Source organism: Oncorhynchus gorbuscha, linkage group LG23 (genome assembly GCF_021184085.1).
Source record: "Oncorhynchus gorbuscha isolate QuinsamMale2020 ecotype Even-year linkage group LG23, OgorEven_v1.0, whole genome shotgun sequence".
In the NCBI taxonomy this organism is placed as follows: domain Eukaryota; kingdom Metazoa; phylum Chordata; class Actinopteri; order Salmoniformes; family Salmonidae; genus Oncorhynchus; species Oncorhynchus gorbuscha.
Window position 1 is genome coordinate 30,684,682 of NC_060195.1, and position 13,463 is coordinate 30,698,144.

At 43.6% G+C, this 13,463-nt stretch overlaps 2 protein-coding genes across 11 annotated transcripts in view; both read right to left on the reverse strand.

The window, feature by feature from the left end:
- The window catches only part of LOC124011172 (protocadherin gamma-C5-like), a 217,742-nt gene that overhangs the window by 99,291 nt on the left and 104,988 nt on the right, over window positions 1–13,463 (reverse strand). For 2 of the 10 annotated variants that reach the window (XM_046324254.1, XM_046324253.1), the window contains exon 1: window positions 7,374–9,971. The exons of 6 other annotated variants lie outside the window; for them this stretch is intronic. In XM_046324254.1, coding sequence (XP_046180210.1) covers window positions 7,374–9,857 — 2,484 coding nt within the window. In that variant the 5' untranslated portion in view covers window positions 9,858–9,971. Of the gene's footprint in view, window positions 1–261; window positions 2,822–3,888; window positions 6,487–7,373; window positions 9,972–13,463 lie in introns of those variants that run through there. 2 more of the 10 variants (XM_046324260.1, XM_046324259.1) reach the window with 2 other exon arrangements.
- On the reverse strand, window positions 10,079–13,351 carry LOC124011540 (protocadherin beta-16-like). The gene is made up of 3 exons (XM_046324999.1): window positions 12,842–13,351; window positions 10,779–11,554; window positions 10,079–10,090 (listed from the first exon to the last, which is right to left on the reverse strand). Exons 1-3 carry the CDS (start codon window positions 13,215–13,217, stop codon window positions 10,079–10,081), a joined length of 1,164 nt encoding a protein of 387 aa, XP_046180955.1. The 5' UTR covers window positions 13,218–13,351.

Below are 13,463 nucleotides of genomic sequence, written 5' to 3' on the forward strand. Positions count from 1 at the left end.
ACCTCTGCTGCTGACTGACACAAGTTGTGCTGTCCACACAGAGTGGTTCTGAAGTTGCGTAACGATTGTAGCGCTTCGTCACATACATTCTAAATAACATTCTACAAACTCAGCAGGCCTACTATGATTGTCAAAGCTTTAATAAAACCGTAGAAGATAACTTGGCCCCATAAAGTTCACCGTATATACTGAATAAAGTGCACATTTTAGAGATGCATTCCATCAAGATGTTGTATATTATTCAACATCAGCTAAACTCACCTCTAGTGGAGAGTCTAGTTCATCCAGGATGTTCTGTTCACTCTGCATCCGCTGCATCGTCCCTGTAGAACTGGGGTCCATTATCAGTACGTTCTGACTAGAGGGTCTGACGAACTTACAGTCACTCTTTCTGGAGTCAGTCGTCCTGCACACCTCGTAATTGTACACGTGCTGCAGAGTTCCTGTCCCCAAAGTGTCTGCGTAACGCGGTGGATAATACGGAATAACCGGGAGATTGGAATGATAGAGGACGCGAGACTGTCTCCATCTGTATATTTTCACTGATATAATAACCACTAAACATGTGATGAACAGAAATGAGACTACAGCCAAAGCCAAGACTAAGTAAAAAGTCAGGTTGTCATTGTACTCCTTGTCGTGCGTAAAGTCAGTGAACTCCGAGAGCACTTCAGGGAAGCTGTCCGCCACCGCCACGTTAACATTGACTGTAGCTGAACGAGATGGCTGCCCGTTGTCCTCCACTACAACAGTGAGCCTTTGTTTCACAGCATCTTTATCATTGACTTGGCGTATAGTTCTTATTTCTCCATTCTGTAAACCCACTTCAAACAGCGCCCTGTCTGTCGCTTTCTGCAGTTTATACGAGAGCCAGGCATTCTGTCCAGAGTCTATATCAACAGCCACCACTTTAGTAACAAGGTAGCCCACATCTGCTGAACGAGGCACCATTTCAGCCACCAGAGAGCTGCTAGTCTGGACTGGGTACAGAACCTGAGGCGTGTTGTCATTCTGGTCCTGGATCATTATTTTCACAGTCACATTGCTACTGAGAGGAGGAGAGCCTCCATCCTGCGCTTTAACAACCACTGTAAGCTGTTTAATTTGTTCATAATCAAAGGAACGAACCGCATGTAAAACTCCAGTTTCAGAGTTAATAGATATATAAGTAGAGACTGGAGTTCCACTGATCTGCGTGTCCTCCAAGAGGTACGAGATTCTAGCGTTCTGATTCCAGTCAGAGTCCCGCGCACTGACAGTAAATATGGACATTCCAGGAGAGTTATTCTCTGTGACGTAAGTCGAGTATGAGCCCTGATGAAACAATGGAGTATTGTCATTTACGTCAGAGATTCTAAGGTGTAATGTCCTCGTGCTGGAGAGTGGAGGCGAACCAGAATCTGTCGCTGTTATGGTGATGTTGTATTCCGGTGTCGTTTCTCTGTCAAGCGCTCCATCTGAGATCAAAGTATAATAACTACTTAACGAAGATTGGATCTTAAACGGGAGGTTAGTAGTTAAAGAGCAGGTGATCTGTCCGTTTCTCTCTGAATCAGCGTCTTTCACATTTATAATAGCGATCGTGGTACCAGTAGGAGCATCTTCAGACACAGGGCTGGAAAAAGACATGACGTTTATAACAGGCGCATTGTCATTTTTGTCAATTATTTCAATGACAACTTTACTGGTGTCTGTTAAACCTCCTTCGTCTTTAGCCTCAACTCTAACCTCGTATTTTGTATCTTTCTCGTAATCTATTTCCCCCGCAACTGATATTGTGCCTGTTGTTTCGTCTATGTTGAAAATGTCAGCTAAATGTTTTTTGAGGTTGGAGAAGGAATAGGAGACGACGCCGTTTGATCCGTTATCTGCATCGCTGGCATTTACGGTGGCAATATATGTGCCTTGCAGTGCGTTTTCCATCACAGTAGCCCTGTACACTGACTGGTTAAACACAGGCGCATTGTCATTGGCATCTAGGACAGTTATATCTATATTTACTGTGCCAGATCTCTGCGGATTTCCACCGTCTACAGCGATTAGCTTTAACGAGAGACGAGGATGCTCCTCTCTATCTAACGGTTTCTGGAGGACCATCTCAGCATATTTACTGCCGTCTGGATTCGTATGTTGCTTTAGAATGAAATTATCATTGGGAGTTAAATCATAACTCTGCAGGGCGTTGAGCCCTACGTCAGGATCTTCTGCACTCGCCAACGTAAAACGAGAGCCCAAGGTAGCAGACTCGCTAATTTCAAATGTAATATCTTTCTTTGGAAAATCAGGGGCATGGTCATTTATATCCAGAATCTCCACAGTAATACGACGTAGTTCGATAGGGTTTTCTAGAAGGATTTCGAATCTGAAACTACACGGCGTCACATCGCCACAAAGCTGCTCTCGGTCTATTCTCTCACTCACGACTAGAATCCCTTTGTCTGTCTTCAGCTCTGTGTACTGAATGCTTTCTCCGGTCACGATACGGGCCCGACCCGCTCTGAGCCTTTTCAAATCTAACCCCATGTCTTGAGCTACGTTACCGATAAGAGAACCTTTCTTCATCTCCTCCGGAATGGAATAGCGGATTTGGCCACTGACAATATGACTGAAATACAGGAGGAAAATCAGTACTTGCCACAGTTGTCCACAGCACAAACGCCATTTTATACATTTAGGTTGAAGGAGTCCTTCAGATGACATAGCCAACAAAGAATCAAATCCAACACGAATATTCCTTAGACCTTATCCTCAGAGACGACAAGCGAAGAGGAAACTTATAGTGGAGCTGTTATTTTAATAGAGTCTATTAATTTTAACTGTCTCCTTCACGTATCCGTTTGAGCGAGTGTCTCTCTCTCGCGCCCCGCCTGCTATTAAGAGCAAAAGAGTCTCTCCCTCTCCTCTGGCAGAGCGCAGTAATAGGGGAGGGGAGTCTACTGACTGGCAACACTGGATATAAATTATTTCACTGATCAACAGCGGCCCTTAGGGTCCAAAACACGAACACCAGATTATAGTTGAATTGATAAAAACCGTAGAAATGATTAATCACTTCACAGCACTACTTTCCTTCCAACATTTTTCAAATAGCTAGTTAAAACGGTGCTTGGTGCAATCTCAATAAATTCAGTCACTGTAATACAATGACAAGCCAAATAGCAACAATATGATACTAAAGCATGCCACACTATCCTCTCAGCCACAATATGGAACACGTGTAAAAACATTTCCATGGATCCGCCTTCCAACCCATTATTGAACCACAGAGTGAAAAAAGTATGTTGAGCTATATTTGGCATATGACAAGCAGTCAACACTGGTTAAGTGACTATTTAGTCATTTCATAGTCACTTTATCAAACCACAACGGTTGGCACAAGGGAACAGTTTGAGAGAGCGAAGCAGAACGGTTGGCACAAGGGAGCAAGCAGTATGAGAGCGAAGCAGAACGGTTGGCACAAGGGAGCAGTATATGAGAGAGCGAAGCGGAACTCTGCTTCTATCATGACATAAGTAACGCTGTCCACACAGTGGTGCTGAAATATCCTTACCACACTACCTCGTTTCTATTGTAGCACTTAGATTAAAAACAACTCAGCAGGCATGCTATAAAAAAATGTAAAAATCCGAAAAACGTGGAGTAATTTCCACTATAGTAGAACGTAATATGTTAACGTCAAAACCTCAATCTGAAATCTCAGCTGACAATATAAAAGCCAAAGCTAACCACAAAAATATGTAACTGCTGATTTAACTATGCTGTTGACTAGAGAAATACTGAGTCCATAAACCTTTACACACTATATCAAAAACAAAGGACGAAGTATGTATTAATAAGAGCAGTATTTCAACCAACTGAGCAATATAATGTAAGATCCAATAAACTCACCTCTAGTGGCGAGTCTGGTTCATCCAGGATGTTCTGTTCACTCTGCATCCGCTGCATCGTCCCTGTAGAACTGGGGTCCATTATCACTACGTTCTGACTACAGGGTCTGACGAATTTACAGTCACTCTTTCTGGAGTCAGTCGTACTGCACACCTCGTAATTGTACACGTGCTGTAGAGTTCCTGTCCCCAAAGTGTCTGCGTAACGCGGTGGATAATACGGAATAACCGGGAGACTGGAATGATAGAGGACGCGAGACTGTCTCCATCTGTATATTTTCACTGATATAATAACCACTAAACATGTGATGAACAGAAATGAGACTACAGCCAAAGCCAAGACTAAGTAAAAAGTCAGGTTGTCATTGTACTCCTTGTCGTGCGTAAAGTCAGTGAACTCCGAGAGCACTTCAGGGAAGCTGTCCGCCACCGCCACGTTAACATTGACTGTAGCTGAACGAGAGGGCTGCCCGTTGTCCTCCACTACAACAGTGAGCCTTTGTTTCACAGCATCTTTATCCGTGACTTGGCGTATAGTTCTTATTTCTCCATTCTGTAAACCCACTTCAAACAGCGCCCTGTCCGTCGCTTTCTGCAGTTTATACGAGAGCCAGGCATTCTGTCCAGAGTCCACATCAACAGCCACCACTTTAGTGACAAGATAGCCCACATCTGCTGAACGAGGCACCATTTCAGCCACCAGAGAGCTGCTAGTCTGGACTGGATACAGAACCTGAGGCGAGTTGTCATTCTGGTCCTGGATCATTAATTTCACAGTCACATTGCTACTGAGAGGAGGAGAGCCTCCGTCTTGCGCCATAACCACGAGTGTAAGCTCTTTGATTTGTTCGTAATCATAGGAGCGTACCGCGTGTATAACCCCACTCTCTGCATTTACCGAAACATAAGCAGCCACAGGAGTCCCGTTGACGTCAGTATCCTCCAGAATGTAGTAAATACGGGAATTTTGATTGGAGTCGGTGTCTTCAGCTCTAACAGTAAATATAGAGACTCCTGGAGAGTTATTCTCTGCGATATAAGAGTTGTACACACCCCGTGGAAACACTGGGGCATTGTCGTTGATATCTGAGACCTTCAGGTGAAATGTTCTCTTACTTGAGAGAGGAGGCGACCCTGCGTCCGTGGCGACTACAGTTATGTTATGTTCTGACACGCTCTCGCGGTCTAAAACAGCATCGGTTACCAAGGTGTAGTAATTTCTTAAATTAGATTTTATCTTAAAGGGGATGTTTTGGTCTAGGCTACAGCTCACATGTCCGTTTTCACCTGAATCAAGGTCTTTAACGTTGATGATACCGATGGTTGTACCCGGAGGAGAGTCTTCAGAAATCGGACTCGTGAATGACATGACGCTTATAACAGGCTCATTATCGTTTTTGTCAATGACCTCAACAATAACTTTACTCGAATCCGTTAAGCCTCCATGGTCCTTTGCTTCAATTCTCAGTTCAAACCTTTTCTCTTTTTCGTAATCAATCAACCCTGAAACGGATATTCTGCCTGTGGTTTCATTGATAGTCAACACATCAGCAAGACCACCATTCATGTCTGAAATAGAGTATACAATAAAACTATTCGTCCCGCTGTCTGCATCACTGGCATTTACGATGGTAATATATGTGCCTTTCGGTGCGTTTTCCATCACAGTAGCCATGTACAATGACTGGTTAAACACAGGCGCATTGTCATTGGCATCTAGGACAGTGATATCTATATTTACTGTGCCAGATCTCTGCGGATTTCCACCGTCTACAGCGATTAGCTTTAAAGAGAGACGAGGATGCTTTTCTCTATCTAACGGTTGCTGGAGGACCATCTCAGCATATTTTCTTCCATCGGCATTTGGATGTTGTTTTAGAATGAAATTATCGTTTGAACTTAAAACATACTCCTGTAGGCCATTAGATCCTACATCAGAGTCCTCTGCACTGGCTAACGCAAAACGCGCACCAATAACAGCGGATTCACTGATTTCTAAATGTATATTATTTTTCTTAAATATTGGAGAATTGTCGTTAATGTCCAGGATTTCTATTGTAACGTGATGAAGCTCCATTGGATTTTCTAGAATAATTTCGAAGCTGAAGCTACACGGTGTGACGTCGCCACAAAGCTGCTCTCGGTCTATTCTCTCACTCACGACTAGGACCCCTTTGTCTGTCTTCAGCTCTGTGTACTGAATGCTTTCTCCGGTCACGATACGGGCCCGACCCGCTCTGAGCCTTTTCAAATCTAACCCAAGGTCTTGAGCTACGTTACCGATAAGAGAACCTTTCTTCATCTCCTCCGGAATGGAATAGCGGATTTGGCCACTGACAATATGACTGAAATACAGGAGGAAAATAAGTACTTGCCACAGCAGTCCACAACACAAACGCCATCTTAAGTATTTAGGTTGAAGGAATCCTCCCAATGCCATAGCCAACAAATAATAGATCCAACGGAAATATTCCTTTTATCCCCAACAAATAGAAGAGCGATATTTTACTTATGATTTAAATCCAGGCTATTTTCACCGTCTTCTTTCGATATCTATAAAGACCAGAGCGAGTGTCTCTCTGTCGCACCCCACCTCATATGAAGCGCAGAGTCTCTCCCTCTCCTCTGGCAGAGCGCAGTGATAGGGGAGGGAACTCTTCAGACTGACAACACTGGACAGAAATTATTTCACTGATCAACAGCGGCTCTCAGAGTCCAAAAAATGAACACACATTATATTTGAATCTGTAAAAACGTAGAAAATATTAAACAATTTACAGCACTAATTTGTTCTCGAAATATTGCAAATAGCTAGTTGAACACAGTGCTAGGTGAAATCTAAATAAATGAAACGTTAAATGACTATAATACTTGGACCAGTAAGGCAAACCGCAATAATTTGACACTAAATCATGCTACACCATCCTCTTAGCAATGGATTCGAACGTGCCTAAAAACATTTCCGTGGATCCGCCATCCAAAGCATTATTGAACAACATATTCCATACGAAAGTGGGTTGTTATTGACAAGCAGTTAACACTGCTCAAGGGACTCCATAACGACTCTTTGTCATAACACTGCCGTTGGAACAAGGGAGAGCAGACCTATGATTCTATCAGGACAGAAGTGGCGCTGTCCACAGAGATGGCCACACGGCCCATATTGCTGCTATTGTGATGAAAACAAATCGGTAGGTATACTATAAAAGCCCAAACTAACCAATAGACAAGTCATCGCTTCTATTGTAGCTATTAGTGTGCTAACGTCGAAACCACAGAATAAAAACTCAAGTGGCAATGGAATTCTATAAAAGCCCAATCTAACCACAACAATACTTAACAGCTGGTTTGAATGAATACTGTTAACTGCAGAAATATTAAGTAGCCACAATAGGTCAAATGGTTACAAAGGACACTTTTTTTAAAGTATTGAAAATATATATTCCAACCCAATGAGCCATACTGTTTAAACTCCAACACACTCACCTCTAGTGGAGAGTCTGGTTCATCCAGGATGTTCTGTTCACTCTGCATCCGCTGCATCGTCCCTGTACAACTGGGGTCCATTATCAGTACGTTCTGACTACAGGGTCTGACGAACTTACAGTCACTCTTTCTGGAGTCAGTCGTCCTGCACACCTCGTAATTGTACACGTGCTGTAGAGTTCCTGTCCCCAAGGTGTCTGCGTAACGCGGTGGATAATACGGAATAACCGGGAGATTGGAATGATAGAGGACGCGAGACTGTCTCCATCTGTATATTTTCACTGATATAATAACCACTAAACATGTGATGAACAGAAATGAGACTACAGCCAAAGCCAAGACTAAGTAAAAAGTCAGGTTGTCATTGTACTCCTTGTCGTGCGTAAAGTCAGTGAACTCCGAGAGCACTTCAGGGAAGCTGTCCGCCACCGCCACGTTAACATTGACTGTAGCTGAACGAGAGGGCTGCCCGTTGTCCTCCACTACAACAGTGAGCCTTTGTTTCACAGCATCTTTATCATTGACTTGGCGTATAGTTCTTATTTCTCCATTCTGTAAACCCACTTCAAACAGCGCCCTGTCTGTCGCTTTCTGCAGTTTATACGAGAGCCAGGCATTCTGTCCAGAGTCCACATCAACAGCCACCACTTTAGTGACAAGATAGCCCACATCTGCTGAACGAGGCACCATTTCAGCCACCAGAGAGCTGCTAGTCTGGACTGGATACAGAACCTGAGGCGCGTTGTCGTTCTGATCTTGTATGAAGATGTTGACACTCACATTACTACTGAGGGGAGGAGAGCCTCCGTCTTGCGCCTTAGCCACACATGTAAACTCTTTAATTTGTTCATAATCAAAGGAACGAACCGCATGTAAAACTCCAGTTTCAGAGTTAATAGATATATAAGTAGAGACTGGAGTTCCACTGATCTGCGTGTCCTCCAAGAGGTACGAGATTCTAGCGTTCTGATTCCAGTCAGAGTCCCGCGCGCTGACAGTAAATATGGACATTCCAGGAGAGTTATTCTCTGTGACGTAGGTCGAGTATGAGCCCTGATGAAACAATGGAGCATTGTCATTTACGTCAGATATTCTAAGGTGTAATGTCCTGGTGCTGGAGAGCGGAGGCGAACCAGAATCTGTCGCTGTTATGGTGATGTTGTATTCTGGTGTCGTTTCCCGGTCAAAAGTTAAATCAGTGATCAAATCGTAATAATTTGTCGTAGATAATTTGATGTTAAATGGGAGGTTCGTATCTATAGAGCATGTAACCTGACCATTCCTCTCAGAATCGACGTCTTTGACATTGATTATCGCAATGGTTGTTCCCCAAGGAGCATCTTCAGACACAGGGCTGGAGAAAGACACGACGTTTATAACAGGCGCGTTGTCATTCAGGTCAACTATTTCTATGACAACTTTACCGAGGTCTGTTAAACCACCTTGGTCTTTAGCCTCAACTCTAATTTCATATTTCTTGTCTTTTTCAAAATCCATTTGTCCAGCTACAGATATTTTGCCAGTTGTCCTGTCAATTTCAAATATATCTGCTAAGTTCCCTTTTAAGTTAGAAAATGAATAAGTAACTAACCCATTCGAACCACTGTCTGCATCGCTGGCATTTAAGGTTGTGATAAAGGTGCCTTTCTGTGCGTTTTCCATCACAGTAGCCCTGTACACTGACTGGTTAAACACAGGCGCATTGTCATTGACATCTAGGACAGTGATCTCTATATTTACTGTGCCAGATCTCTGCGGATTTCCACCGTCTTCAGCGATTAGCTTTAGAGAGAGACGAGGATGCTCCTCTCTATCTAACGGTTTCTGTAAAATCATTTCGGCAAACCTTCTACCATCAGGATTCGCATGCTGTTTCAGAATAAAATTGTCATTCGTGGTTAAAACATAATTCTGTAGACCGTTAACTCCTACGTCATGATCCTCAGCACTCTCCAACACAAAACGAGATCCCAGAGTGGCGGATTCACTGATTTCAAATTTGATGTTATTATTCGGAAAAATAGGGGCATGATCATTTACATCCAAAATTTCCACAGTCACGCGGTGTAGCTCCATTGGCGTTTCCAGTATAATTTCGAAGTTGAAGCTACATGGTGTGACGTCACCACAAAGCTGCTCTCGGTCTATTCTCTCACTCACGACTAGAATCCCTTTGTCTGTCTTCAGCTCTGTGTACTGAATGCTTTCTCCCGTCACGATACGGGCACGGCCCGCTCGGAGCCTGTTCAGATCTAACCCCAGGTCTTGAGCTACGTTACCGATAAGAGAACCTTTCTTCATCTCCTCCTGAATGGAATAGCGGATTTGGCCACTGGCAATTTGACTGAAATACAGGAGGAAAATCAGTATTTGCCACCGCAGTCCACAGCACAAACGCCATCTTAGGCATTTAGGTTGAAGGGATCCTTCCAATGCCATAGCCAACGGATAATACACCAGACACGAGTGTTCCTTATACCGCATCCACAGAAACGATGATCAAATAGAAGAGTGATTGTTGACTTTTTATTTTAATCCAGCCTATTTCAAAAGTCCCCTCCGTGTATCCATAGATCAGAGCAAATGTCTCTCTGTCGCGCCCCGCCTCGAATGAAGCGCAGTCTCTCCCTGTCCTCAAGTAAAGCGCAGTGATAGGGGATGGGACTCTACTGACTGACAACATTGGACAGAAATGATTTTGTTGATCAACAGCGGCCCTTAGAGTCCAAAACACCAGACAACATGAACACTTTAGAACGGTGTAGAAATAATGAAATACTTTACAGCACTACTTGTTTTACACATAGGTAGTTAAACACCGTGCTCGGTGCAACATATTTCAATACAACTTTCATGTAGTAAAATACTTTGACCAGCGGGGAAAATAGTATGATTAGATACTGAAACATGTCACCCCCCCCCCTCAAAAAAAACATTCCGTGCATTAAAAACATTCCCATGAGTCCGCTACTTAAGTCATTAATAAACAATACAATGAGACAGCGGAGTTATTTTCTTGCGATCAACACGGATCCAAGTCATTCTATGGGCACTCTACAGCAAAGTAAATGTTGATCGAGCAGGACAAGGGATAGCACACTGTGTGAGAGAGCGGAGAGACCCCATCCTCACCCCCACAGAATTGGCGCTGTCCACCTCGAGTGATGCTGAAATGAATTTACCACATGCAGTCTTACTGAGTACAATGTCACCTTCTACAAACTTAGACAGTGTGCAAACTATAAAAGCCAAAACTAACCAAAAATTATTTAAGCTTATAATGTTGACCAAAGAGATAGGGCATTACGTAACCTAAAGGCCGGAGAGCACAATAGCTAATTTGGTTAAAAAGGACACGTTGGAGAGATGAATTGCGACACAAGGTACTGTACTATTTAAACTCACCTCTATTGGAGAGTCTGTTTCATCCAGGATGTTATTTTCACTCTGCATCCGCTGCATCGTCCCTGTAGAACTGGGGTCCATTATCAGTACCTTCTGACTACAGGGTCTGACGAACTTACAGTCACTCTTTCTGGAGTCAGTCGTCCTGCACACCTCGTAATTGTACACGTGCTGTAGAGTTCCTGTCCCCAAAGTGTCTGCGTAACGCGGTGGATAATACGGAATAACCGGGAGACTGGAATGATAGAGGACGCGAGACTGTCTCCATCTGTATATTTTCACTGATATAATAACCACTAAACTTGTGATGAACAGAAATGAGACTACAGCCAAAGCCAAGACTAAGTAAAAAGTCAGGTTGTCATTGTACTCCTTGTCGTGCGTAAAGTCAGTGAACTCCGAGAGCACTTCAGGGAAGCTGTCGGCCACCGCCACGTTAACAATGACTGTAGCTGAACGAGAGGGCTGCCCGTTGTCCTCCACTACAACAGTGAGCCTTTGTTTCGCAGCATCTTTATCAGTGACATGGCGTAGAGTTCTTATTTCTCCATTCTGTAAACCCACTTCAAACAGCGCCCTGTCTGTCGCTTTCTGCAGTTTATACGAGAGCCAGGCATTCTGTCCAGAGTCTATATCAACAGCCACCACTTTAGTAACAAGGTAGCCCACATCTGCTGAACGAGGCACCATTTCAGCCACCAGAGAGCTGCTAGTCTGGACTGGATACAGAACCTGAGGCGAGTTGTCATTCTGGTCCTGGATCATTATTTTCACAGTCACATTGCTACTGAGAGGAGGAGAGCCTCCATCCTGCGCTTTAACAACCACTGTAAGCTGTTTAATTTGTTCATAATCAAAGGAACGAACCGCATGTAAAACTCCAGTTTCAGAGTTAATAGATATATAAGTAGAGACTGGAGTTCCACTGATCTGCGTGTCCTCCAAGAGGTACGAGATTCTAGCGTTCTGATTCCAGTCAGAGTCCCGCGCGCTGACAGTAAATATGGACATTCCAGGAGAGTTATTCTCTGTGACGTAAGTCGAGTATGAGCGTTGATGAAACAATGGAGCATTGTCATTTACGTCAGAGATTCTAAGGTGTAATGTGCTGGTGCTGGAGAGCGGAGGCGAACCAGAATCTGTCGCTGTTATGGTGATGTTGTATTCCGGTGTCGTTTCTCTGTCTAAAGCTACGTCTGAGATCAAATTATAATAACTACTTAACGACGACTGAATTTTAAATGGAAGGTTAGTATTTATAGAGCATGTAATCTGTCCGTTTCTCTCTGAATCAGCATCTTTAACATTTATAATAGCAATAGTGGTGCCAGGAGGAGCATCTTCAGACACAAGGCTGGAGAAGGACATGACGTTTATAACTGGTGCGTTGTCATTCACGTCTAGAACCTCAATAACCACTTTACTAGAGTCTGTTAAACCACCCTGATCCTTTGCCTCTACCCTGATTTCATATTTATTATCTTTCTCATAATCTATCTGACCGGAAACAGAAATGGTCCCAGTCGCCATATCAATGTTAAATATGTCAACTGTATTCCCTTTCAATTTCGACAAATAGTACGATATTTGTCCATTTGATCCACTGTCTGCATCGCTGGCATTTACGGTTGTGATATAAGTGCCCTTTGGAGCGTCCTCCATCACAGTAGCCCTGTAAAGTGACTGGTTAAACACAGGTGCATTGTCATTGACATCTAAGACAGTGATCTCTATATTTACTGTGCTAGATCTCTGCGGGGTTCCACCATCTACAGCCAAGAGCTTTACTGAGAGACGAGGGTGCTCCTCCCTGTCTAACGATTTCTGGAGGACCATCTCAGCATATTTACTACCGTCCGGATTCGCATGTTGTTTCAGAATGAAATTATAATTTGGGGTTAAAATATAATTCTGAAGGGCGTTGAGGCCTACATCGGGATCCACTGCACTCTCTAGCAGAAATCGCGCACCAACATTAGCCGATTCACTGATTTCAAATTGTATATCTTGTATTGGAAAAGAAGGAGCATGGTCATTTACATCCAATACTTCTACAGTCACGCGATGAAGCTCCATTGGATTTTCTAGAATAATTTCGAAGTTGAAGCTACACGGTGTGACGTCGCCACAAAGCTGCTCTCGGTCTATTCTCTCACTCACGACTAGAATCCCTTTGTCTGTCTTCAGCTCTGTGTACTGAATGCTTTCTCCGGTCACGATACGGGCCCGACCCGCTCTGAGCCTTTTCAAATCTAACCCCAGGTCTTGAGCTACGTTACCGATAAGAGAACCTTTCTTCATCTCCTCCGGAATGGAATAGCGGATTTGGCCACTGACAATATGACTGAAATACAGGAGGAAAATAAGTACTTGCCACCGCAGTCCACAACACAAACGCCATTTTATACATTTAGGCTGAAGGAATCCTTCCAATGCCATAGCCAAGAGCGAAGAAATCCAATACAAATATTCCGTATAATGGGTTCTCAGATCCCGCCAACAAACTGAAGAGGAATATTCAAAGTATTATTTCAATACAGGCTATTTTCGTGTCCTCTTCATTTATCAGTAACATGTATGGATCAGAGCGATGGTGTCTCTGTCTCGCCCCGCCTCATATGAAGCGCAGTATCTCCCTCTCCTCTGGCAGAGCGCAGTGATAGGGGAGGGGACTCTACTGACTGA

Bases quoted from the DNA above. Each gene is read 5' to 3' on its own strand.
- LOC124011540 (XM_046324999.1), bottom strand. From the start codon at position 13,217: ATGGCATTGGAAGGATTCCTTCAGCCTAAATGTATAAAATGGCGTTTG. The intron at 11,555-12,841 runs GCGTGACTGTAG...GTAGCAATGTGA, and splicing joins AAATCCAATGGAGCTTCATC to CTGTGAAAATAATGATCCAG.